This window comes from Festucalex cinctus, chromosome 2 (genome assembly GCF_051991245.1).
Source record: "Festucalex cinctus isolate MCC-2025b chromosome 2, RoL_Fcin_1.0, whole genome shotgun sequence".
In the NCBI taxonomy this organism is placed as follows: Eukaryota; Metazoa; Chordata; class Actinopteri; order Syngnathiformes; family Syngnathidae; genus Festucalex; species Festucalex cinctus.
In genome coordinates this window covers 28,927,080-28,955,057 of record NC_135412.1, presented here as the reverse complement: position 1 = coordinate 28,955,057, position 27,978 = coordinate 28,927,080, and the positions used below count along the sequence as shown (strand labels likewise).

At 40.7% G+C, this 27,978-nt stretch overlaps 2 protein-coding genes across 6 annotated transcripts; both read right to left on the bottom strand.

Annotated features, from left to right (window-relative positions):
- Positions 1-3,987: 3,987 nt before the first annotated feature.
- Positions 3,988-5,915, bottom strand: LOC144014431 (frizzled-7-like). Its single transcript, XM_077514304.1, has one exon. The coding sequence runs from the start codon at positions 5,721-5,723 to the stop codon at positions 4,080-4,082; it is 1,644 nt and encodes a 547-aa protein (XP_077370430.1). The 5' UTR covers positions 5,724-5,915; the 3' UTR covers positions 3,988-4,079.
- Positions 5,916-8,557: 2,642 nt separating this feature from the next.
- Positions 8,558-27,847, bottom strand: cdk15 (cyclin-dependent kinase 15). Of its 5 annotated transcripts, none has more exons than XR_013282463.1 (15): positions 27,717-27,847; positions 27,146-27,224; positions 19,364-19,601; positions 18,773-18,901; positions 18,574-18,668; positions 16,601-16,680; positions 15,610-15,704; positions 15,461-15,523; positions 15,201-15,324; positions 15,013-15,133; positions 14,042-14,139; positions 13,839-13,902; positions 9,869-9,917; positions 9,399-9,541; positions 8,558-9,320 (listed from the first exon to the last, which is right to left on the bottom strand). XR_013282463.1 is itself a non-coding variant. In XM_077514305.1 (15 exons), exons 3-15 carry the CDS (start codon positions 19,553-19,555, stop codon positions 9,208-9,210), a joined length of 1,362 nt encoding a protein of 453 aa, XP_077370431.1. In that variant the 5' UTR covers positions 19,556-19,601; positions 27,146-27,224; positions 27,717-27,847; the 3' UTR covers positions 8,558-9,207. The 5 variants fall into 5 exon arrangements, 4 of the variants coding, with proteins under 4 accessions (XP_077370431.1, XP_077370433.1, XP_077370432.1 ...); XM_077514305.1 differs by having other exon boundaries at positions 14,046-14,139; XM_077514307.1 differs by having other exon boundaries at positions 14,046-14,139; positions 15,461-15,520.
- Between the last annotated feature and the right edge of the window lie 131 nt (positions 27,848-27,978).

Genomic DNA, 27,978 nt, shown 5'->3' with positions numbered 1-27,978 from the left:
GTGCGTGGGAGTTCACTCAACCAGTCCACATGTGTTTTGTGGATTTGGAGAAGGCGTTCGACCGTGTCCCTCGGGGAGTTCTGTGGGGGGTGCTTCGGGAGTACGGGGTACCGGGCCCCTTGATACTAGGGGTGGGAAAAAAAACGATTCGACCGAACCATCGGTCGTCAAGGGGAGCTAAACGGCCGTATCGGTAGCAGAATTGTCAACCGATACAAAATCCGCCGGGAATCCTTAGATACGTTGCTTGTAAAGCTGTGGACCGGATATCGCGTTGCTGTGAATCGGTTGCGAGTGAGGCTTTATGGTTTTCATAACAATAGCAAGAGTTCTGCACCGTGCTCTACTTGTTTTGTTTACATTTCAGTAGCAGCACTATTCAAGCTACTTCCGTGTTTAGAGAGAGCTAGCAAAGTAGCGCTCAAAGACGCTTCATTCCCCGGATGTTGTAAACATAATGCAAAGACGTTACGCACCTTGGGGGGGAGCCTACCGTCAACGCCGTGCTCGCGACACGGCGCGCGCGCGCACAACGAGTGACAACATGCAACAGTGGAGACAGTTAGCAGAAGCCGGTGCCGTACATCTCGGTATTTCCCATGGCTATCGAGTCCTCTCGGTGCACTTGTATGTCCCGGGCCGGCGTTGGTACTGCGCGCGAGCCAAAAAGAATAACTCCCGTGACGATCCAATGCATGGATTCAAACGACACAGGTATGTCCCACAGCCAACACACCAGCAAAGCTAAAAGCACACTGCAAGTATCTCATTTCTCAGTTTGTGGCTCCCTGTCAATGTACACAACTAGCATGAGCAGCAGGGAACTGAGACGTGCCCGCAATTACGTCATCAAACTCAAAATGAACGACAGCCCAAAAAACAAAACAAACAGTAGTGATTCCATGGTCATCATCGTGTCTCAGATTAAAAAAACAAAAAAGATGTCATACATTAACCAAAAATGAATGTAATGGCAAAGAAAAACAAAAATTGTTAAAAACAAAAATTGTTAATAAAAAGGGAAATGCACTTTTGGAAATATTTTTGGACATATTAAGTTCTTAAAATGTGTTTGATAGATTTATTGTTCCATAAGGTGGCTTCATATTTCTTTTGGCTGGACGGTAGGTTTATTTCATGTCTTAAATGTATGTTTCTGAAATACTTCACAATGTGGACATATTCTGTTTAATTGTGTTGGTGTCTTTTTAAAGGTTAAATATTTATATTTCAAATTGAATTATCAGCCTTTTGTTTTCCTGATCCTGATTTTGAATTAAAAAACAAAAACAAAAAACAATTATAACTGTCAATAACAACTAATAAATATTTAAACTGATACATTTTTCAGCCATATCGCCCAGCCCTTTGTTCCGGTCCATTTAAATAATTGATTCAATATATAAAAATATATAAGACATTGTTGTTGTTCTTTTTTTACACATTTGTAGATACTGTAAAAATTTGTGGTGTTTTAAGATTAATGTTTACAAGCAACAAATGTCACTATAAGTTTTGAATATTGAAATTAATCGTATCGAATCGAAAATTGTATCGGTCCCAAACTTAATCGAACCGTTCTGTTCTGAAAGATAATCGTTTTTCAATCGAATCGCAACTTGTGTATCGAGATACATATCGAATTGGCCTCATGTCAGAGATTCCCACCCCTACTTGATACGGGCTGTTCGGTCCCTGTACGACCGTTGCCAGAGTTTGGTCCGCATTGCCGGCAGTAAGTCGGATTCGTTTCCGGTGAGGGTTGGACTCCGCCAAGGTTGCCCTTTGTCACCGATTCTGTTCATAACTTTTATGGACAGAATTTCTAGGCGCAGCCGAGGCGTGGAGGGGTTCCGGTTTGGTGGCCTCAGCATTGCATTTCTGCTCTTTGCAGATGATGCGGTGCTGTTGGCTTCATCAAGCCGTGATCTTCACCTCTCACTGGAGCGGTTCGCAGCCGAGTGTGAAGCGGTTGGGATGAAGATCAGCACCTCCAAATCCGAGACCATGGTCCTCAGTCGGAAAAGGGTGGAGTGTCGTCTTCAGGTCAGGGATGAGATCCTGCCCCAAGTGGAGGAGTTCAAGTATCTTGGGGTCTTGCTCACGAGTGAGGGCAGAATGGAGCGGGAGATCGACAGGCGGATCGGTGCAGCGTCTGCAGTGATGCGGACTCTGTATCGGTCCGTCGTGGTAAAGAAAGAGCTGAGCCAAAAGGCAAAGCTCTCGATTTACCGGTCGATCTACGTTCCAACCCTCACCTATGGTCACGAGCTGTGGGTCGTGACCGAAAGAACGAGATCCCGGATACAAGCGGCCGAAATGAGCTTCCTCCGCAGGGTGTCCGGGCTCTCCCTTAGAGATAGGGTGAGAAGCTCGGTCATCCGGGAGGGACTCAGAGTCGAGCCGCTGCTCCTCCGCGTTGAGACGAGCCAGCTGAGGTGGCTCGGGCATTTGGTTCGGATGCCTCCTGGACGCCTCCCTGGGGAGGTATGTCCCACTGGCGGGAGGCCCCGGGGACGACTCAGGACACGCTGGAGAGACTATGTCTCTCGGTTGGCCTGGGAACGCCTCGGGATCCCACCGGAGGAGCTGGTTGAAGTGGCTGGGGAGAGGGAAGTCTGGGTTTCCCTCCTGAAGCTGCTGCCCCCGCGACCCGACCCCGGATAAGCGGAAGAAGATGGATGGATGGGAGAAAAAAAAAAGAAGAGTTTTGACCAAAATTTTTATCTTGACCCATAATTATTTTTTTTGGGGGGGGAGAAAAAAAAGAAGAGTTCTGACCAAAATTTTTATTTTGACCCATATATTTTTTTATATATATATATATATATACAAATGTTTTAGAATTGAATTAAAAAAAAAGTCCCTTCATATTTTTTTAAACCATGATTGGGTTGTTTTTGGTAAAATAAATAAATAAATAAATACATAAATAAATAAAGGCCACTTTTGTGTTGTTTTGTAGACAAGAAAAAAAAAAAAAGAAAAAATGGGGCAAAATGACCCAAGTAGTCATTTCCTTTATTTTTTACTCAACTCAGTCAAAATAAACTTTCTTATTCACATTTGACTTGTGATTGGATTATTTTATACCGAATTGTTTTTGGAGTTGGGTTAAAATAAATAAATAAAAAATCCAATTATGGATCAAAAAGGGACAGGCCAAACAAGTTTTTGGAGTGTTGTTTTCCATTGTTAGTCCCCCACCCCCGAAAATCAAATTGACCCAAGGAGTTGTCAGTCCCTTTTTGTCCCATAATTGGTTTATTTATTTATGTATTTATTTCATTTATGTATTTATTTCATTTATGTATTTATGTATTTATTTATTTATTTATTTTCCTTTTAGTATGTAGACACCCAATCACGCTGACAGGCAACTTAAACTTGTTTCCAATGGGTTTTTTTTGTTTTGTTTTGGGTTTTTTTAAGCGGGAGAAAGTCGAGGAAAAACCCCCCACAAAGGCATAGAGAGCATGATAACACCACACCTGAAGGCAAGAGCAAAAATTTGAACCACCAACCTCTACTGTGAGGCAATACTAAATGTTAGAAACACTTGATAGCACAACCTGACTAGGCTTCAGTGTTTCATCTTCACGTCACCTAACAGGTAGTTGAAGATTCACATCAATTCATAATTAATAATAAATAATAATAAACACATTTATTTTGTATAGCGCTTTTAAAGTTACTCAAAGATGCTGAAGAAGAAAGAAATCAGCTCAATTGTTTCTAAAAATTGTTCCACGTTTTTATTTTGAAAAACTACATAAGGGTAAACATGAGCCACACATTAACATCTTGATGAATAACCACCTGGTGTTTCTCTGGGGGTCACAAATGTGGTGGTTGAGGGCTTGTTAAAAAAAATAGCTCACCAGTTATGGACATTATAATTTCCTAGGAATGTTGTAGAAATGAAGGCCGCTTAGTCTCTGTGCCAGCATCCTGTTGTGAGTTTTTGCTTACTGTAACAGCTCGCAAGTGTGCTTATTTTCCATTTGTGTGTTTCACTGTTTGTACCAGAGACCAATAAATAACTGAAAGCAAATTGGCAACAGTGGATCTGAACATTGCTAAAGTGTGGCATCTCCCAGTTCAGAACCGCTCAGTCTCTTATAGAAGCGGCGCCAGGACTGCACCGTCTTTCCGGACCAGATCCAGAAGCCTGACGTTATCCCAACGATCATGGTCATCAGGTACTTGATCAAGAACACAGTAAAGTCCGGCGTCAGTGGCTCAAAGTTTCCCGACGGGCAAGGCACAGCGAAGCGTTTGCAGGTCTGCGTGCGCCACGTGTGCTCCCACCGCGGACGCAGGGCCTGCTCGTAGAAGTGGCAGGCCACCACGGTGGTGGCGGGTAGCACGTACAGCACGCTGAACACGCCGATCCGCACCATCAGCTTCTCCAGCTTGTCCGTCTCAGACCCGCCGAGCTTCATGATGGTGCGGATGCGAAAGAGCGACACAAAGCCGGCCAGCAGAAAGGACGTGCCGACGACGAGGTAGATGAAGAGCGGAGCCAGCACGAAACCCCGCAGGGCGTCCACGTCGTACACGCCCACGTAGCACACGCCGGTCAGAAGGTCGCCCTCCACCTGTCCCATCGCCACGACAGTGACGGTTTTCAACGCCGGCACCGTCCACGCCGCCGTGTGGAAGTAGCGCGAATTGGCCTCGATGGCCTCGTGCCCCCACTTCATCCCTGCCGATAAGAACCAGGTGAGTGACAGGATGACCCACCAGATGGAGCTTGCCATGCCGAAGAAGTAGGCGGCCATGAAGAGGATGGTGCAGCCCTCTTTCTTGGTGCCTTGAATCACCATCTTGTAACCGTCCACCTTGAACTTGTCCACACAAACCACTTTGTCCTCAAGCAGGAAACCGGTGACGTACGCAAGCGCTACCATGAAGTAGCAACCGGAGAGGAAGATGACCGGTCTCTCCGGGTAGCGAAACCGCTGGGCGTCTACCGCATATGTGAGGACGGTGAAGAGTGTGCTGATGCAGCAGAGGACAGCCCAGACGGCGACCCAGAGACGCCCGAACTTTAGCTCCTCCTCCCTGAAGTACATCAACCCGTTGGGTGTGGAGACCTCGCAGGGGGCTCCGCAGTCCTTGGCGCCGAGGAAGCGGTAGCCGAGGTAAGCTGGCACCTGGAGTTGTGGCGGGCAGGAGAAGGACGGGTTTCTTGAAGTGTGGGACGGAAAGTTCAACAGCTCCGGCGTGGGAGCCGGTGTAGGACCGTCGCTGTCTGAATTGTTCTGACCCACGCAGATCTCTCCGGCACCGTGGACAGGGAAGTTCTCACAGCGCAACCTCTCGGGCCACTGAAAGCCAAATTTATTCATCAGTGCCTCACAGCCCTGCCGGGCTCGTTCGCATAAAGTCCTGCAAGGGGGGATCGCCTGCTCCAGGACTGTGCACACCGGTGCGTACATGGAGCACAGGAAGAACTTGAGGTCCGGTGAACACTGGACTTTGACGAGCGGGTAGAACTGGTGAACCTCCAGCCCGGCGTCTTCTTGATAGGCATGGCCGAGCAGATTGGGCATGATGGTCTGGTTGTAGGCGATGTCGGTGCACAGGGGGATCGAGATGGCCTGGCAAAATCCGTGTTCCGGTATAGAAAAGCCCTTCTGTTCTTGAGCTGAGCCTGGCGGGATGAGCAAGGGTAAAACGTAGCACAGCCACCAAGACCAGGTCCCCCACGTCGCCATGATGGTCCAATCCAGCCAGTGGAGCGAAAAGTAGTTCTGCTAACCGGCTCGCCACTGCCGCATTTCCTGGCTAAGTCCCACCGCCACGCTGCACACACCTTTCAGATGCAAAGTTGTCTTTGTTGCTCAATGTAAAGCTCTCTATACTGTTTCTTTTTTCCATCCTCCGTGAGTCTCAAGCTTGGTGGTCTGTTTCCAGGCGCCCCCCACTGCTCCAACATGGGCGCATGGGGGGGTGCGTTGAGACTCAGTCTGCTATGCACCAATTGGATGCTTTGTTCACCCATTTCTTGTCACTGATTGGGTTAGGAGGCGGCGCTACAAGCAGTGATAGGCAGAACAGAAGCGCTGCCGCCTTTAACATGATCTGATGAATGACTTTTAATTCTTCAATATAGGTCGGACCCATGCGAAGATCACCAAGACGCTCCAGACCAACACAGAAGGTGGCCAAGATCTACAACAAGAAACATGACAGCTTTGGAGGAGACAGACAATTGGGGAAGAGACTTAAGAAGAAGAGATTTATCTATATTTCTGATCAAAAAATGGAACAAATGGAGAATGGAAACTACATCAGTAAACATGTAAATGAAAAACTGACAGACCCTAAAAAAAAAACAAAAAAAAAACATCCTCCACCAAGAGGCCCAACAGGACACTGTTGCACAGTTGAGGCTACGTTAACTCCTCACCAACCTATGAAATCCCATTCGAACACATTGACATGACAAGCCACAGGAAAGCGGCCCCGATGAACTCTGGGACAGCAGAGACAATTGAGCTCTGGTTACAGGTCAGAAGAAGGACTGTGAAATGAGATAAATGAGATACAAGCAAGGCAAGAGCGAATGAATGAGGACAAAGACGCAGAGAGGCGTGAAAAGGAGACTGAAAACGTTCCAGGGGCCGCTTTCACACATTAAGCCTGCAGTGCAGGAAGATGTCGGGTCCGGATATGGAAAACAAACCAAAGGCGGAAAAAAAAAAAAAAAAAAAAATCCCAACACGTTCACCGTCACTAGAACCCAGTGACAGGAGATGATCCTTTCTCTAAAATGAAGAGCATGAGCTTTTACAGCATTTTCATCGACTCATTCTTTGCTGCATTACATTCCCGCATTTTCTAACTGAACTTTCTAACATGAAAACAAACATGTTAAACCAAAATAGTTAGCAAAGAAGAAGTTTTACAACACTGCAGCTCAATGCAACCAAATCTAAAAATAAGACATTAAAATGATTGGAATCAAACTTGTCAATTGTCACAATCTTCAGAGGGCAAAAATCAAAGGCTAATGTTTATTTATGCTGACATTGTTTGAGTGTCGTGAATGAATTTTTGCCCGACGGATAAGATCAGAGATTCGCCGAAAAAACAAACAGCAGTAAAATATTCACACAAAGCTTCTTCCTCTTTTATCTTTCCGAACTTTGTGCTATTTCATGTCAATCAAAAGAATCAAACGAATGGTAATGAATTAATTAATCAACTTGTTCCAAGAAAACAACTTTTTGTGGGACGCACATTTGTTTGACAACGCCGCCAAGTTTCCCGCGATAAACAAAAGACATAGAAGGAAAGTTTGTTGTTGTATGAAGCGAAAGCGTGACAAACTGTACAAAAAAAAAAGATGCATCACTATTAGCATAACTGGTTGATGAAGTACCATATGCCATGTTGTTCATATTTTGTTGTGGCACTAGCTCTATTTTTGCTGCTTCCAATTTGGTTGGCAGTTTTTGTTTTCGGTTTTTAGTGCTTCAAGCTGTTTAGTTGTCATAATAAATGTTCGTTCAAAGTAGTTTAACACGTCAATCTCTGTTATTATCATTAGTGTAGCATAGGTTGGGTAGCTTCATGCTAACATACAGGAAACAACTAGAAAGTGAGAATGGAAATTAGCATCATTATCACAGTCTGTTACTTCAGCATAAACACCCAAGTAACACAAACAAAACATCAATACTCACATAACTGTATATTCTCTCTGTTTGTGGAAACAATCAGAACTGCTTGTTTTTAAAAGTCTATTTCTTGACCAAACCTGAATCAGCCATCACCAGGCTAATGCTTCATTTGTTTGTCTGACAGTTTGTTGAAATTTTTTCTGGCATTTACTGACATTTTGCTTGTAAGAAACACGGCGATATTCAATAGGGTTTATTTTCCACACAAATGAGATTAATTATTCATAGTGACTCTTGGGGACAGAATTGAGCAGCTGCTAAGAGATGCTAACAGACGCTAAGAGAGCAAATGGTAAAATTAAATATGCAGTTGTTGTTTTTTATGGAACAGAACTTTTCTCTTTGAGTTCGGGAATGTATTTATTTATTTTTTTTAAAAACCTTCTTCAGTCATCATTTCTTCTTCCATTTCTTACATATACTCTTTGGGTCAAATTTAACCAATTTTTGATAGCAATATTAATATATTTTTATTTTCATTGCTAAATTTGCTAACGGTAGTGACCTAACATACACAAAACTTAAAATATTTAAAGTTTGTGTTCACTGAGGCCATTCCAGATTAAATTTTCTCCACGTACAGTAAAGTAGATTTTAGATGTGTGCTAATTCAATGAATGATAATGACAGGAATCATACCATAAATATGTCTTTTTATGGAACAAGGAGCTTGAAACTGTCCTTGTTTCAACACATTTCCTGCAGATACATGCACCTGTTTCTCTTTGAAGTGTCCCGGGGGGAACCTCGAAACATAAAAATGTTTCTACATACAAAGGAACGCAAGTCATATAAAGGACAGAGGGTGCCTTGACATAGGCATGAGATGTGCACCTGCAAAAACAAAAACAAGCACAGCGATGTCTTGAGATGTGAGTTTAATTTGTTTTTGTTCTGTGACCACGCTCGTATCTCAAAACACTCATATCTTACCCTACTTAATTAAATGAGCGGAAATGCTATTATCAAACAAAACAAAATCAAAAATGATTTTTAATGGGTTCTTTTTTTAGTAAGAAAATATTCAATTGAATTGTTGGTAAATTGCTAAATGGAGTGCACTTTACAAAGCCTGACATGTTTATCCATTCACGTACAAATTCATGAACCAATGGGCAGCTGCCGCCATGCAAGGTGCTGCAAGGTCCACAAGTTCAGTATCTTGCTTGAAGACACTTCAATCTGGTTACAAGGTTTGAGAACGGAACCCACAACCTTCGAGTTGTTAGACGACCACTCTAGCACTGAGCCATGCCGCTGCATATATATGTGTGGCCCAGTTTTTGACAGGATGCTTTTGTCACGCAACCTAAATATATCCAATCTACTGAAAATGCACAACCACCCAGTGAATGGGTTAGGAAAACAACCCAGAATTTTTATTATGAGGATATACGTGGCCTGATCAAAATTGACATGGAACATATTATTTGTGCATTTAAAAATGATCACCATGTAAGGGTTAAACTTTTTCAAACACCACCTAATTGCTCTTCATCGTGGGCCGAAGATGTCACCAAAACTTGGCGGTAGGCAAAATTGAAGGTCTAATTCTCCCACTTGGATTGAAGGTGTCACGGGATTCTGTCTCCAGGTAGACACCGGGCACCTTGAAGATGGACACGGCTGGAAAAAAGCGACAAAGAGCGACATGAGATTCCAAAAGATTGTGACGAGCAGGTGCGTGATGGGATCGGCTCTTACTGTCCCTCAGGTGCATGATGGGCGACGGTAAGGTGTTAAAATATGCGTGCTGCAGGGCATCAGGTGCCGGGATCCGGTCTGCGGGCGCGAGCATCAGCATCTTCTGAACCAGGTCTTCGGTTTTGTATGGGAGTCGACTCAACCTGGTGCAGATCAACCACATTTTCTTAGATAACCTGTGATGTTGCTGGAATGGTAGTTAAGAGTATGGCCCGACTGATGTGGGGTTTTTTTTTGTGTGTTTTTTTTAACCGTTTTTTAGGCTGATGCAAATGCCGATATTTATTTAGCAGGAAAAAAATTCCAATAACTGATTAATTTACTGACTATTTCAAAAAGCATATAAGAACTACTTTTTTGGTCCCTTAACACAACAATAAGGATACAAATTACAGGCAGAACAACTAATTAAATAGGGGCCCTAGTTTAAAGCATTTTTTGTTTTTTTGCATGGACTTTTCCTTTCTCACCTTTTCCACACAGAGCGCATCGGCTTCGTCTTGGAGGGAAGGGACCAGTCTGGAACAACAGCAACAACAATTGAAGACTTTTGCCTCATAAAAATGCATATGTCATATGCAACGGTCATGTGACGATCCTCCTCTGTTTATGAAGGAGTTCCTTTCCGACAGCCGCTCAATTGTTAATATACTAGTACGCTCATTGTCATCACTACTACATTTTTTTTCCCCACTGCAGCAAGTCGACATTCTAGAAATTGATAAAACAATGAAGTGTGCACTTGTAAAATGTCTCTTACTACTTGACAGGTCTTACTGTAAAATGTATGACATATCTGCGCATTAGTAAAAAAAGACTATGGAGTAAATGAATTTTTCTTGCTACTGCTTTTCTTTACTGTACAACTTTCCTGGTGGAATGAGTAGGGTGCATTTGTAGAACAACTATTTCTGTGTGGTGTGCAACAAAAATTCACAGTAAAGAAGTGTGAGTGGAATTTCCACTAATAAATTTAACATTTCAAAAATAAAATTTGAAAATTTGAAGGGAGTAAGGTAGTTCTTTTTATAATGAAAGGCATATTACTGCAGGAAGAAAAATCCATCCACTCTTCTTCATAAAAACTAACTGCATATTTGTTCGAGAATATAGTTCTAGTTTAGACCAAAACAAGTTTTAAATAAAAGGCACAATATTACAAGAATAAAATCGTATTTTTGAAAATTTATATTTGTATTTATTTATTTGTTTCAGGCAATTTCAAAACACACAATGCGTATCAGGCTCCACCAAAAAGCAAGAAACAAACAACAAGGAAAGTGAAAAAAAAAAAGGAAGATATAATCCAATTCTGCCTGAAAGGGAGTGGGAAGAAGAAAAAAACTTATTTAATCCCACCCCCATCTCCCATTCAAAATGTCAAGCTACTCTGCTACTGACTTTAACACTCAAAATTAAGAGAGCAATGAAATGACCAAGGAAAAAATTGAAAATACAAATGATATAGCATGGTGGCAGTACCATAAGAGACAATAAGTTTTACAATTTACAACACAAATACACAATTGTAAAAAAACAAATAATACTGGCACAGATAGAACAGCATGTACCAGCAACGGTGATAAACAATATACCAACAATGGTAAAGAAAAAACAAGCGCATGTTTACATACACAGAAAACACTGATGTCATCTTAACACAAAGTATTCTCAATGTATTGTGACAAGACCATTCGTTTAAATACCTACTTAAATCTATAAATACGTTTACATTGTTTAAGTTGTAAACAAAGATTATTCCATAGTTTAACACCACAAACAGACACACAAAAGCTTTTCCGAGTAGTTCTAATTCTTAGTAACGTAAAATTTCCATATTCTCTCAGTGTATGCACACACACTCTAATTGTGAAAAACGTTTGTACATTGGCCCGTAATGTTTTGTTAAAGGCTTTGTATAAAATTATAGATGTACAGTATGGTATTTCACAAGATCTTGAAATTTTAACAACTTAGATCAGGGGTGTCAGACATACGGCCTGCGGGCCAGATCAGGCCCGCAAAGGGGTTTAATCCGGCCCGCGAGATGATTTGGTAAAGTAAAATAAAAAAAAAGAAAAAAGAAAAATGGTAATGTCGGACTAATTGATTAATCAGCCGCCACAATCAAAACATACATTTGTACTTTCACAAGCAGTCCTCAGGTGAGCAATGCAACTTGTACGGGGAATCGTCGTCCTTACTTTACACACAATTTACGGTTTGTTTAATTATTATTATTATTTTAAATCATAGACCAACATAAACGTGTTAAATATGGCACACGCTTAATTACTGGTAACAAATAGATATGACAAGGATTAGCGTCCTTATAACGTCATTAACTCATTTGCGCCCAAAAACGTATAAATATTTCTATTTTAAATATTACCATGCTCCCAAAGATGTATTTATACGTTTTTATGTTTTTTGTTTTTTAATGCTAGAACAAATAGGAGGCTTTGATGCAGCCTCTGAACTGAAGAGAATGCTTCAAGCAATTGTAGTTATTACAGAAACAGCCAGCAGGTGGCAGCAGAGTATAAAAGATCAACCTGGGCCATGTTGCAAAAAGCTCTTTTTCCCCACTGTTTTAAACAGATTTGTGAATAATGATGAAACTTAGCTATATTCTAATGCCAATTGTTGCAAAATGGAAACAGATCGAAATATTCCTCTTTTTTTTTTTTCCTGAATAAAGAAGAGACTAATCTTTTGTTTTGGCAGGTTCCATGTTTTGATTAGCAATAGGACACAATATTCTGTGGGCCTTGCAAAATCAGTCAAAATCAAGTAAAACAGCGAAAAATGTGCTGGAGTGAATGCGTTAACTGCTCCACGCAATGCATTCTGGGAACAATATATATGCAAAACAGGTAGATTTAACACGTCCGGAACTTATACAGGCAAAATGTTGCCATGTTCCATTTGCGTCTGTGTTGTTTTTTGGAACAATATGATTATAGTTGAGCTCCGTAATTTAGGGAAGGTCCACAAAAATCTGCGTACAATTGTTTTTAAGTTATATACCGTTATTTGACCGATGTGGCCCACTTGGTAATATATTTTCCTCCATGCGGCCCCTGAACTAACATGAGTTTGACACCTCTGACTTAGATTGAATGAACAATTTATGTGTGTGCTCTAGAAAACCAACCTTATGAATAATACGCAAAGCACGTTTCTGTAAGGTCACTAGTAGATTTATTGTATTCTGGTATGTGTTTCCCCAAACTTCAATACAATATGTGAGGTACGGAAGAACCAAGGTACAGTATAAAATACGAAGTGCATACCCGTCGAGAAACTGTTTTACTTTATTTAAGATTGCTAGGATTTTAAAAAATTTTGATGATGCATATCTGACATGGGATTTCCATATCAATTACTACCCCAAAGAATTTATTTTCATTCATACTTTCAATTGGCAGACTATCAATATTAATTTGACCACCAGAATCCATTTGTCTATGACCAAACAGCATCAGCTTAGTTTTGCTTATATTTAAGGATAATTTATTTATGTCCATCCATATTTTCAATGTGCCTAATTCGTGGTTCAAAGTTGTTATGAGCTCATCATAATTATCACTACTATAAAAAAATGTTTGTATCATCAGCAAAAAGAATACATTTTAGTACTTGGGATACGTTCAAAATGTCGTTAATATACAAATTAAAAAGTTTAAAAATCATTTGTTAATACATGACTTTCTTCCCTGTTCAACTTTTACTTTTAGGTAAATACGACTTTATTCTTATAAGATTAGGACTTTTTATTTAGACAAAATATTTATGTATCGCCCTAACATTAAGACTTACAAAAAGAAAGAAAGAAAGAAAGAAAGAAAGAAAGAAAGAAAGAAAGAAAGAAAGAAAGAAAGAAAGAAAGAAAAGTCATCTTTGAAATTCCTATGGTATTTATGGGTTGACATGAACTGAGTGAGTCCTTGGAAAAATGTGTCAAGTAGATAGCACCTTCTAGTGGAGACCAGCTTTAATACATGTGGAAGACCTGCACCATAGATAAAAATTCTACAATACCACGGTACCTTGACTTAATAGTTGAAGTTGCTCTATGACCGGGGTCGTAACTCAAATTACAGTACTGTACAATATCTTCAAGTAAGCAATACCTGGTACTGGTGCTCGCACATCCCTAAATAAACATCCACAATCATCATATTAAAATGACACTTTGTTTTTAGTGTGCTATCCGTTTCCCATATTATTAGTATGTGTGTGTGTCAATGAGTGAACAAAGGGCTTTGACTTTGCACACTTTGTAGAAATGCGCTTTATGAAGGTCAGTCCATTAAATTGTACTGTAATAGATTAGGTGCAAATCTGCCACATCCAATATGGCGGACACGTGTTTCTGTATCGCAGTAACAACCACATCGACTATACACGCATTGGGAATGAGAAGACGAGACTGACCTGACTGATAATTGGGCAGCCGGGTGACTCCGGGCCAGGTATCCTCTGATGGGATCCCGAGCACCTGCAGGGACACAAAATGGCCGCCTTCGTCAAGAACCTCGTCATCTACGTCATAAAAGTGGAGCTTGAGTGCGTCTGTCCTAATACAATTCATTTCTTTACTTTATTTTAATTGTAAAAAAATGTGTTTTGTACTTTACCAACCATCCAGATTTTCTGCAGCTGGTCAAACACGTCAGTGACTCCCGGGAATGCTGGCGCCCCTTGCAGCATCTCCACGAAGATGCAACCGGCGCCCCTGGACGCAGGTTCGAATGGTCATAAGTGTTTTGGGTCAGAAAGCTAAGCTAAGGCTTCATTTGTTTCCAAATATATGATTCATGTTTGGAGATAATTGCTGAAAACTAGGGATGCACGATAATATCGGTGGCCGATAATTTTCGGCAATTATCGACCAATTTGACTTCAAACAGATAAACCAGATAATAAAGAAATCCACCAATAATAATAGACATGCCACGTTGGTCCATCCGTTGTATTTGTGGCTCAAGTTGTGCCCAAATCTTCAACCTTTCCCCGCTCCTATGGTAGAGTTGCATATTTGTGATGTCATGATGCGTGCAACCTCATATTGACAGTCGGTGCATCATGGTGACATGACAGTCGCCAGTGTGGGCTTTCTTTACTGTGTCTCCGCAAAATATTACCCTTGCAGTTTTTTGTTGCATTTTTAAAACATGACAAAATGAGCCACTGATTGTCTTCGAAGCAGAGATATCAATAAAATCCTCTCCTCACCCTCTCTTTTTATTTGGTCTTCACGCCCCTAGTTCCACGGGTGTTCCAACCTTAAAAAATGCAAATGCAAAACATAGTTGGAACACAGTGTTGAGTGGAAGATTGCTGAGTATGTGTGGTCAATTTTGCAATCATTCGACTTATAGGGAGGACTCGAAAGTATATTTGTATTTAAGTTAATTTTGCAAACAATTATCGGCTTATCAATTATCGACATCGGCGCTTTCTAAATTATTCGTTTAGCGGTATCAGTTGAAAATAGTATTATCGTGCATCCCTACTGAAAACATATGAAAAGACTGAGAACGATGTAGTACTCAATTAGTTGGAACGTGAGCATATCTGGTTTCATTGCCCCAAAGCCAAAACCCACCAGATATCCAGAGCTGTGGAATAATCTGTAGACCCAAGCAGGACGTCGGGAGGGCGGTACCACAACGTCACCACATCCGAGGAGAAACTCTGACAGGGGATAGATTTGGAACGAGCCAGACCTGTGCGCGGAACCAAAAAGTAGGTTGGTATCGTCACGGCAACCTGACGTACAGAAGCTGAACCAACCAAAATCGGCCAGTTTGAGTTCCCCCAAGTAGCTGATGAGCAGGTTCTGAGGCTTCAGGTCTCGATGGAGGATCCGGCGCTCATGGATGAAGGTGAGACCGCGCAGCAGCTGGAACATGAAGATCTACGAGGAGAAGATCCATTTAATCCCATCTAGACTGGTGTACCCCGCCTGCTTCTAGAATCAACACGTTTTTCATACTCATTGTAATCCCTCAGTGTGATGATCAAGAAATGCATGTATGAATGTAAAATCATACCCGCACATTGTGAGAGTGCAGACCTCCGGGATGCTGGTCCATGTACTGGGCCAGGTCCGTCTGCTGCAATCACACGCATGAGCAAATGAACGTCAGCTGGCGCGACCTCGCGCACGCCACAACCGCCGGATCGAACGAGCGCATCTCACCACATATTCGAAGACGAAGGTGAGCGAGTCTCTGGCGTGAATGATGTCGTGCAGGAGGACGATGTTGGCGTGCTTCAGGCCTTTGAGCAGGGAGGCTACACGCGCGCACGCACACGCACACAGAAGAAGAAGTGTTCTATTGTCACATTGTCAATGAATCACAAAATTTGACACTGACACTGGCACACACTGGGTCAGCCAAAGGGGACCGGAGGTTGGGGGCTTGGGGGGTGGGGCATATCTACTAAAAAAAAAAACAAGTACACTGAGGCCAATTCTTTTAGTTTTGCTGTCAATTAAAAACATCAGGGTTTGAGAACAAAAGACAAAAGATTATCGCTTATTCATCTTTTTTATACAGTTTGGAAAACTTTTGTGCGTAATCAGGTCAGTCGTAAGTTAAAATGATTGTCAATATTCACATAATGATATAATGATTATTGTTGCTTAAAAGTATTTTTGTGACATTTAAATATACTTTTGAATTCTAAAATAACAATACAGTACATTGAAAACACCTATAATAGGCTTAAGATGTCTGTGCTTGCACGTAATATAGCATATTTGATAATACAATACATTCTCAGTAATTTATTTACTGCTAATTTATTGTAAAAAAACAAACAAATATGTATTTAAAAAATAATATACAATTGTTAATTTCCCTAAATTTATTTTCAATCATTAAATTAATTAGCAATTATTTAGTTTGAGGTATACAAAATCATTTAATAAATACATTTTAATTCATCAATTTTGGGGACAGTCACAGATTTGACTTTGGTGCAGCTCCCTGCACCAAAGTGGGTTCAATAAGTTCTTAATTAAACTTAATGTATCTTCTTGAATTTAAGGCTGTTTGAAAGCGCTATATAAATAAAGATGACTTGACTTACACCCTGTACATACTGTACAATTGGTATACATACAGTATGTGTGTGATGATGATGATGATGATGATGATGTGTATGTGCGTCTATTGGTTATTCACCTTCTCTAATGGCAGTGAACGGCATGCCCTCCTCTGTCTTTGTCTGGATCACCTTCAGGGCCACAAGCTGCCCGTTGATCCTGCACAAAGCAAGGAAGCATCACACACGCATCCCCACAGAGGTGTACTTAACAGTCCCATGCCATCAAAATCTTTTTTTTGTTTTTTGTGTCTAACATTGGTGAAAATAAGCCTAAAAATGGGCGGTTTAATTTGGACAAGACTCACAATTGTGTGTGTTTTTGGGCACATTTTGGGGAGGATGTGTTTGTAAACATAAGCTTCACACAACATGGTAAAAATACATTTCCAGAATCAAACCATAGAAATACAGCAAGTATATATTGTGGAAAAAGGGTCCTCATGTGCCAAAAAAAAAAAAAAAAAAAAATCAAAATTGAGATATTATATATTCGAATTCTGCACTTAATTCCCTTTAAAATGATATATTATACGTGGATGTAGCTCAAAAAATGATAAAGTTACAGCAGTTTTAATGTTGTTTTTTTAGTTGTTGGTTAGTTTTGAGAAAAATGGGTTTAAAGTTTTGGTACTTGCAGCTTTCAAATATCCATAGCAACCAGTACTTTAGGAAAAAAAAGATATGAATCTGAAATTTTCAGAAATTGTTAAAATATCAATGGAAAGTACATTCCAATAGCAGGAAAGGTCATCGTCCGAGACTTTAACCCTTTAAATGTTTTGTAAGAGATGAAATCAGCCTCAACTTTGAAATTCACATACAGCTGACAATTGATCTTCTAAGGCATCAGTCAAAGTTTGCTTATTTTATTGTTGCTCCTTGTGGTATTTTCTTACTTAAATGAGGTCCTATTACCACAGTGGGAAATTTGATTTCATAATTTTGTGTCAATTAAAAGATTATTTGCCATTTGACGTGGCCTGTGAAAAGTGTTTTATTGATAACTTATCATGGATGTGATGTCTCAAATTGCTTTCGAAAATGAATAAAATGAAAATGTGTTTTCTTTTTTTTGTTTGTTTGTTTGTTTGTTTTGTCCCACCACCCCCACCCCAAGTAATACAAGAGTGACACTAAACTATTGTATTTACAAGTCAATATAGCCTGTGTGCATTTTGGGGCGGGGTATCATTGTGACTCTTTTGAGAGGACCATTTTTCATCTTCAAGTTAAATATTTCACAGCTCATTTAGTCATTTTTATGTTCATGTCATCCCATTTAAAAGAGCATAAAGTGAAAATGTGTAGTGATATTTGTGACGTATGCAGGCAGACTTTTTTTTTTTTTTTGGACGCATTGAAGTGTCCGGCGTCGTATGAAATAGACATCGACAAGCGATCAAACCATTACATTAGTATTTACGATGCATTATTAAATTAGTCTACATTTCATATCAGGCACTGGTGCATGTCACAACTTTTAATTCTCGACTCTGTCTGAGTGAAGGAGCAGAGTGTCGTCTGCTCCGCGGGGGTATTGCGGCTGCATCCCTCGCTCGAGTTCGTCATGGTTTAGTCAAGTGTGTAAATGTAGTAATAGGAATTAAAAGTAGACATCGATTCATTAAGAAAACGATCCTGCAGAATATCTGTTTGTTTTGGATGACAATTCGCCGGTAACCGCACCGATGACAACAGTTTCTGCTCTGAGGTAGGATGACTGTTCACTTTAGTGCCGAGTGCTGACTGGTGTGTTTCAACTTTTTTTGGTTGCTATGTCCATCCATCCATCCGTTAGCAGATTCTCTTATCCTCACAATATTTACACTGTAATATTTACACTGTGGGCTATATGGTGGACGAGGAGCCAAAATGGCGGACAGGCCCAAAATGGTGGACCAGGTGTAACCGTTGTAAAGTTGAAGTGCCTTAACTCGAGGACTCCCTGTACTTTGTCAAAGCATTTTTTTTTTTAGCTATCTGTATTTCTCTCTGCAGTAATTAGCACCAAGCACCTTCAAATTTCACATGCGGCCACGGGTTTTCTCACCTGCTGATGCCTTTATAAACAGACGCGTACGAGCCTTCGCCAAGTTTCTCCAGGCTCACGTACGAGTTGGCTGTTCCAAACTGAAGTCCTGATTTCTGATATCACATACACACAAATACTCTTGTAACACAGGCCTCTATTTCAGCGGTGCCGCTAATCGTCACCTGGGGTTGGAAATTGATGATGGGTGTCAGCTGACCCAAACGAGCGGGTTCTGGCTGTTCTTCTGGCTCCATGGGTCACTGTTGCTGCGGCCCCGCTGCACTCGAAGCCGTCGCATCTGCAGCGTGTGGAACCAGTGAGGCTGCGGGTCACTGTCTGGATCCAGCTAGGCCAGGCAGGCAGAAAGACAAATTTGCAATTAAACATCCGAAAAACAAAGTGAGCGGAAAAGGAATATGAATATATGAAATATGAAAGCCATCGATTATCCCAACTGAGTTGCAAATGAGTGGAAAATTTGGGGTAGATTGGGAAGTTTCTGGTAAGTTTCCATGCAAAACTCAGAAGAGGGATTTTTGAAATACTGTACAGTGTTCCAACCAAAGGAGTTGAGTCCAATCATCAATAGTGAAACATTCATGCCTCCTGATAGCGGCAAAGCACTACTTTTGTCTAAATGAAACTTCTCATTGGTATGAAGATGCCACAAGTGGGCTACTGCGCTGCAATTGAAAACATATAATAGATAAATCTAGAAAGTTCAAAAGGTTATTGGAAGCAGCTGTGCACTATAAAATGGGTCCACCAGCTTTAAAAGAAAATTTACAATAAAAGTTTCATCAGATACCTCATCAACCGGCAGCGATGAAGAACTCTTGCTCTTCGTGACGCCCTTCTCTTCAATTTTCAACACCCCCATCTGTTCCTCCTCCTCCTCCTCCTCTTCATCCCCCTCCCCTGGTCCTTTGGCCACCTCGTCGTCCTCGCCCTCGCCCTCTCCACAGTAGCACCTCCTCATGCAGCGGGACAAGCCGTCCATCGCTGTTTCGTCTTCGTCTTCTTCTGCTGCTCATATGACCAACGTGCTGTCCGGAGGAGAGCAAACATGGTCTCATGACTACTTCTGCACTCCCCGCTTTCCATCCCCCCAGGCAGGAGAACAACAGTGTTATTCAACATGCGGGATATTGCTGCTCTCCAGTGGGCACATTCAGGAACTTGCCTCAATTACAGCCATGCATCCATTTTCTATACAGCTTGTCCAGTGGTGAGAAGTAACAAAGCACTAATAGTCTACATGTTTTTGCTATTGTACTTTCACTAAGTTTAGTTTTAAGGTATCTGAGCTTTTAATGACAACTTTTTATTTCTACTCCCTACATTTGAATACTGACATTTACAAGTTAGTCTTCCATAACATACAAGTGAACTGAATTACTGTTTTGTTTTGTTTTGTTTTAACGAGGTTGGTCATGTGGTCCAAACGGTGGATGTTTAATGATGACCAGCAGGGGGCAGTATGACTACATGCAATAATACTAATAATAAAAACAATCCAGAACGAACGTATGCATGCCTGCGCGTGCGTGTGTGCGTGCGCGTGTGTGCATAAATTGAATTAACCCATTCCGTGTTCCAAACGTCAACAATATGAAACTTTAACAGTAGTGGCCTATTGTTTTGTTTAAAAAAATAATAAAATAAAATTTAAACATAATGTAAAACTACGGCTGTTAATAATGCAGCGGTGCCTTATCTAGGTGACCCGACTTCGGTTTACAATATACAAGCTGCCATTCAGTTAGAAATAACAGAGTTAGAAATAATGAGACAAGGGAAGAAACCGGAACATGACAAAAACACCAACCGCAAGCAAAAACAACAAGAACACCCATAACAAACAAAAATTCAACCCCCACACAACCGAAACATGACAAGTTCACCACAAGATGGCACTAAATAATCTGTTGGAACAGATTAACGGTCTTTCCATTTATTTAAATGGGGAAAGCGGATTTGCTGAGTTAGAGATTGAAATGAATTGAGGAGCTTCATTTACTACTTTGCTGCCATCTTGTGGCATCTGTCTACAGCACAGATCAGTACAGGCAATAACCCTTTTTAAGGGGCTCTCAATTACAATTTAGCTACTGTATTTGTGAAAGGGCTTCTTGGTCACTAGATTTTTTTCAATAGTTTATATATATATATATATATATATATATATATATATATATATATATATATATATATATATATATATATATATATATATATAATATATAATTATTTTTGGGGGGCGGGGGGTTGCAAGCTCCCTTTTTCCCATTTAAAACAAAAAAAACAAAAAAACTTCCAGTGCATTGATATTGATAATGGACATAAATTACACATGATGGAGTTTCGCTTTTCACAGGCCGGCCATGTGCACATGGAAATGAAAATCCAATTAATCAAAAGTAGGGGTGTGAATTGCCTCGTACCTGACGATTCGATTCGTATCACGATTCACAGGTCACGATTCGATTCGATACCGATTAATCCCGATACGAATTTATAAGTCGATTTTTGCGATTTTTTTTCATTCAAATTTAGAAAATACTAATCAGTAAGCTTGTAGAGTGTAAGATTTATATGAAAATGTATTATTTATTTATCTGAAATTTCAGTCTTATAGAGGTTGTAATCTGTTTCATGTTTGAACAGCATTAAAATAAAATATTAAGGCTTAATGTTCCGTTCATATAACATTCTTCCATGCTCAAGGTGTGAATCCTAAAAAAAAAAAAAAAAAAATCGATTCTGCCGATTATTGAATCGATTCGAGAATCGCGCGATGTAGTATCGCGATATATCGCCGAATCGATTTTTTTTTTAACACCCCTAATCAAAAGTGTGATTTGCAGCCATTTGACCATATGCACTATTACCCGTTAAATAACTGTCTCCTTGTGAGACAAAACCTTGTGAGTTTATGTAATGTTTCTTTCTGTTCATCGCAAACATTGCAACATTTCCCGTCGACATTTATTATTGCACATGGCCTTGCTGAGAGCGGCGCAAGGTAGGAAATAGTTTAGCGTCCTCAACGGTTCAATGTGACAGCCCCTGGCAACGGGATGAGAAACGAGCCAGCGACAGGGACGTAATTGGACGACGGGAGGAGGTGGAGGAGGAAGAGGAGGTGGGGGTGAGGCGGGCAGAAGGAGGAAGACGGACGAGAGGATGGCGGACAAAGGCGGCGAGCGATCGAGCGAGTGGACGGGTGGGGGAGGTGGGGTGTGAGGGAAGGACAGGCCGAGGGACATTTCTGTCTGTCTCGTTTCTCCTCCAGCCAATTTAAATAATGTGGTGCACACACATACACACCCATGCTCGCACGCACACAAGCAATTAGAGCGCGTGTGTGTGTGTTGACATTTTTCCACCAAGAAATTTGGTCAAACTGCTCATGTACAGAGATGGGAAAAGTCCAGAGAGTAAAAACCCTGCCACAGTTTGGCTTTAGCCACAGCCCACAAGACAGGTGCTTCTACTCACCCGAGCTCGTTTACCTGCCAGAAGCACCTGTGAATAAAGCCAAACTGATGCAAGACAAAATGACAAATAGACATTAAAGCGTTTTTTTTTTTTGTTTCTTTTTTTTTGTGTCAACATTTATTAATTTTGTATTGTAAGTGCCTTTTTCCACAAAAACAGCATGTGGGCTACAACTGCCTTTTCCCCTTATTCTTCATTTCTAATTTAAATAAAATCAATTTTTGGATATTAAATATCGATTCGATTCAATTAATAAATGAGAAGCTGGATTCTTTTATGAATCGATTTTTTTGGCACACCCCTAGAAATTAGCATGTTACGATAATTGTAAGCCTTTAAACTGCTACTACATTCACACAAAAGGAGCAGCAACACATCCATCCAGATCTTATTTGTATAGGCATATACTCCCTGCTCTTCGGGAATTACTACAGCTTAGTTGGGGACCTTCTTTGTCTCTAACTTGGATGTCATCTTCACCCACAGTCCAGCCTGGCACATAAGCATACATTTGAACTTGCCTGTATGAAGAACAGCCACTCTTAACTCATTCACTGCCATTGACAGAAAAAGACGTCAAATGATGCATTTTTTTGCTGGTCTGGCAATGAATGTGTTAATTTTGTTTGGTAGATGGAAAATCGTCGTAAGAGCACTTGGAAGCAAGGGCGAACTTGCCATTAGGCAAACATAGACAATCGCCTGTGGCCCAGAGATTTCTAGAGGCCATCCACAGGGTTCATATCAACAACTCAACTCAACATTATTCATAAAGTGCTTTAAGAACAGGCATTGCTGTCTACAAAGTGCTGTACATAAACATAAATATCGGTTGTGCAGTAAAGAATAAGCTAACAAAACAAGAACAAAGCAAATATTTTGAAGTGCGTATACAAGTTTTTTTTTTGTTTTTACAAGTAATTAAATTTCACATCAGTAAAATAATAAGAAGTAAGCGAGTGGATAAGTAGACTAAACATCAAACTCACACACACCACAAAACACCATGAAAAAGTCTCATGGTGCGCCAAAAGCCAAATAATACAGATGTGTTTTAAGACGTGTTTTAAAAGAGGATAAAGAGGGGGATTGCCGAATATTTAGTGGAAGGTCGTTCCAAAGGGAGGGACCGGCAACAGCAAAGGCACGATTCCCTCTAAGCCTCCGCTTAGCCCTCGGTACCTCCAATTGAGTCTGGTCTGCTGAGCGAGATAAGGTGGGGCAAGACCATTTAGAGATCTGAAAACAAATAGAAGAATCTTAAATTGCACAGACAGCCAGTGAAGAGAGGCCAGAATACGAGTTATGTGTTCCCTCTTACGGGCACCAGTAAGGAGACGAGCAGCAGCATTTTGGACAAGCTGCAGACACTGGATGGAGGTTTAATCATGTTTTCTTTGATTTAAAGTAATTATTTTGAGGTAAAACTATTTTTACTGTGAGAAAAAGAGGAGAAAGGTGAAGACATTCGAAATCCACGTTCCTGCATAGAGCATAAAATGTGACACACTCAGATACAACTGAAAGCAAATCAGAGGTAAACAAACACTGCTAACAAGTACAGAGTGGGACAAAGAGGCTTTGATAGGCAACGGAACAGATTGTGCATGAGTGTATCATCCACACGAGTAAAAGAAGGCAGCGAGGATGACTATTGCGTGTCCGGGTTTCTTGCCTGCCATTGTTGGTTACACGTCAGTTATTTAAATGCTAAGCTATAAAGTTCAAACAGCCATGACAGTTTTATGTGTACGTATTATGGAGATATGTGAAAGGAGGCTGGTACTTGATGTTATGTTTACAAATGTATGTATCTGTTACTTCTTAGTTATTTAAAGTAGCATAATATTTTCATTTTCCGTTTTTTATTTTATTTAGTTTTTCACATAACCCAAAATTTTAAGTGAAAATTAAATATCATTGCCGTGTTTTCCATTATATCCATCCATCCATTTTCTTGACCGCTTATTCCTCACAGGGGTTGCGGGGGTACTGGAGCCTATCTCAGCTGGCTTCAGGCAGTAGGCGGGGGACACCCTGGACTGCTTGCCAGCCAATCGCAGGGCACGCAGAGACGAACAACCATCCACACTCACAAGCACACCTAGGGACAATTCAGAGCAGCAAAATAACCTGCCATGCATATCTTTGTAATGTGGGAGGAGACTGGAGTACCCGGAGAAGACCCACGCGGGCACGGGGAGAACATGCAAACTCCACCGAGGAAGGCCGGAGCCTGGACTCGAACCAGAGTCCTCAGAACTGGGAGGCGGACGTGTTAACCAGTCATCCACCGTGCTGCCCTGTTTCCATTATAGGTTTTTGCAAAAATAAAAGCGATATTGTACTATTTTGAAGTACAATTTCGATTTGTAGGTGTTTCATTGAAGAGCGTTTCACTTCTGAGGAGTGCAATTCTCGTCATGTCCTGTTTCGCGAGATCTCGTAGTTCTGTAGGATGTGCTGATGACGGTAGACGGACACCCGGAGTTAAGATTACTTTAAAAACATCTCTCTCTCCTCATCGGGTGGGATTGGGCATTTGGTGTTGGTATTGTGTCTGTGTGGGCTTATAACTCGTGTTATGGCGCGTACGGATAGAACGGATTTTAATGACGATGTGCACTTACATACACTTTTGCAAAATACTATTTCGACACGTTTCAAAAACCACCTCATGAGAACGTAAAAACGTTTTTTGTGATATTTGAGTTTTGTTTTGTTTGTTTTTTGTGAAAATCCTATTTCCATTACCCGCTTACTTTTGCGTAACTTGTCTTTTGCGCAAAACTGAGGGTAATAGAAAGGCACCTAAGTCAAAAGGTAATGCTGATGCACTTAACTATGTGTACATTGTGTAGCCTATATAAATATGTACTTCTGGCATTCAAGTTGCATGATGCAACCAGGAAAAACTGCACCAGATGTTGACAAACATGACAACGCAGCAAAGAACCACATTTTTGGAAGCCAACTACTTTATTTAGCGTGGTGAGTGACAAAAATGTGTTTTATTGAACGTAAAAAGTTGTAAATGACATTATCTGCATCCGTGCGCCACACTTTCAAATGGGGTATACCAAGTGAGTCCGCTCATGCATGGAAACGGGTTATCTAGATTGTTTCAGAAACCGGAATTTGGACTGCGTAAACGTATGTCAGTCAAGGAGAATAGAGTTGAGAACGTGACATGACGTTAAGTATCAAAACAGTCAAAATGATAAATTATATTAGATTCTTATCACTTTAAAAGAATTGAAAAGATTCACTTGTTAGATAACAATCTTCCATAAGGATCTTAAGGAATTTATCTAGTTTTTCTTTGCTGTCACGCACGTCTGTTCCACGTCACATCTCACCACGGACGTGTGGAGGAAGAGGAGGAAGTAGGGGGAGGAAATGAGGAAGGGAGGTGGTTTAATTGATTTGCTAATTTTCCTCATGAAAGCGCGAGCAGGTCAGATAAGAGCAGGAGTGAGCGAGAGAGCAACTGCCTGAGAGGGAGAGAGAAAGTAGCGTTAAAAGCTTTGCCAGTGAAGCATGAGGATGTGTGCGTCTGCGTGTGCGTGCGTGTGGGCGTGCGTGTGAGTGACCTTGTCTTGGTAGAACGTGTGTGACAATGCATGCGTAAGTGTGTGAATGTGGGTGTGTGAGCGAAAAGAAAAAGAAAGGGAACCTTGAAACCGTCTTGTTTCCCTCCTCCATGTTTCTCTCTCTCTTTCTCATTTAAAAACATCCTCGCTCTCCCTCACAATTTTCCACTCGGTGCTTGTTTTGCTGGCTTCTTGTTGTGTTAACACCTAAGATGACCTTTAAGAGCCGAAGCAAGCGACCGTGAGACATTGTCGTTAACACAGTGATGGTAATGCCATGGTCAAGGTCAACTTTAGTTTTTTATTAATTTATAAAGACATGGTTTGTGATAAACCTATTAATGTTTGTAAATTCTAGGCACCAGGTAACTTTTGTCTTTTTTTTTTTTTTTTTTTTTTAAATGTTCTTCAAACAATTAAAATTGATTAATTGTAAATAGTTGTGCAGAAGATAGTCGAAGCCAGTTAATGAAAGTACACAGCAAATTGGTCAGTTAAGTTTCCAGTGCTTGATCAAATATGCAGTAAGCATTGTTATTTTAACACTTTTGTGATAAAAAGTTACACTGTCAAATTTCCTTGCGTGTTGTTGTGGATGTTTGGTGAAACCTGAATAACTCTACCTTGAGTGTTAAATTGACCAACACCCTCATTTCCGGTGTAGTTGAAACTTTCCAATTTGCCATCGCTCTGTCAACATTTCAATAGCGATACATCCAGTTAATGTTTGGGCTGCATGGATCACTGGTAAAGTGGTCGTCTCCTGGGTCGATCCCATTCCAGTGTGACAGTGACTACGTTTTCATGCAGGCAATATTAAGGTCAGAATTCTGGTTTCTCGAACAATAGGAATAACACGTTTACATTAGGGGTGTGCCAAAAAAAAATAAAAAATCGATTCATAAAAGAATCGAGATTCTCATTTATTAATCGAATCGAATCGATATCCAAAAATCGATTTTATTTAAATTAGAAAAGAAGAAGGGGAAAAGGCAGTTGTAGCCCACGTGCTGTTTTTGTGGAAAAAGGCACTTACAATAGAAAATTAATAAATGTTTTAACAAAAAAAAATAAAAAAAAATAAAAATTAATTAATAAAAAAAAAAAAAAAAAAAAAAAAAAGACACTAATGTCTCTATTTGTCATTTTGTCTTGCAAAGCAGACTGGAGTAGATCATGACAATGTTGTGCATATCTGTAAATTGAAGCAGAAATCATCTGTCAATCAAATAATTTTGAATCGAAAATCGTTTGAATCGAGAATCGAAAATCGAATCGTAGACCCAAAAATCGTAATCGAATCGAATCGTGAGACAGTCAAAGATTCCCAGCCCTAGTTTACATGCGCAAGTTGACAGTTACCCCCGCATACATGGCATTTGGAAAACCCCAGTGTAAAGGGGGCGAAGCATGGACGGCACCATGGCTGAAATAGACGTAATTTCCACTTCTAACTTTCAAAGGTCAATAAAAGACATAATATTCATGTCACTCACCACGCTAAAGAAAGTAGTCGGTTTCCTCCTCGCTTCAGAAGTGTGGTTTTTGTTGGTCCACGCCAGAAGCATGGATTTACTAGTTTGGGAGGAGCGTAAAACAATGTGTTTCACTGTTGTGCTGCGTGAAAGTCTTTCAAAAGCCCAAATCCTATCGATATTTAAATTAAAGCCTCACACGGGGCACCATTATGTAGTAATAATTGGGTCGTCGTTTGCGACGGATTAATAATTTAAACGGCACTTAAGGAAGTCGTAATTCCCTCAGTCACCTGTAGGGGCACCACGTTTGCTTTTACTTAAATTTGGGGAAAACAAAAATACAAATCCTCATTTACGTCTTCATAATCTGAAGTCACTACACTTAAATATTCAAAGTCCATTGTATTAAGAAGAGAATTAATAATCCACTCAAACACACAAATGACCTAGATGGAATAGAATTCATAAAAGAAGAAACACAATGTAACGAGGTAAAAAGGGAAGTTTTGACTTGTCAAACCTTAAGATATTGTAAAATGTGAGTTGCATCGGCGGTATAGTCAAATTGGCGCTAAAAATTTGCACTTACAATTCGGGCGTTGAGTCGGCAGGTGGAGAGAAGGTTGGACGAAGCAATGTCCGCTCCAAAAAGGTGCAAGAAAAACAAAAAGTATTCCACTGGTTGAACGAGGTGCAGCGCAGTCCGGACTCCCGGTGGATGAGGTGTGATGCAGCCCGTGCTTCCGGTGGATGGCACCTTCAGCCGAGGTTTTGATGTGCTCAGCCAGAGTTTTCCTCTCGGCTGAGCGGTGCTGTAGTTGGACACATCCCGACTGCCGAAATCTCGGTGC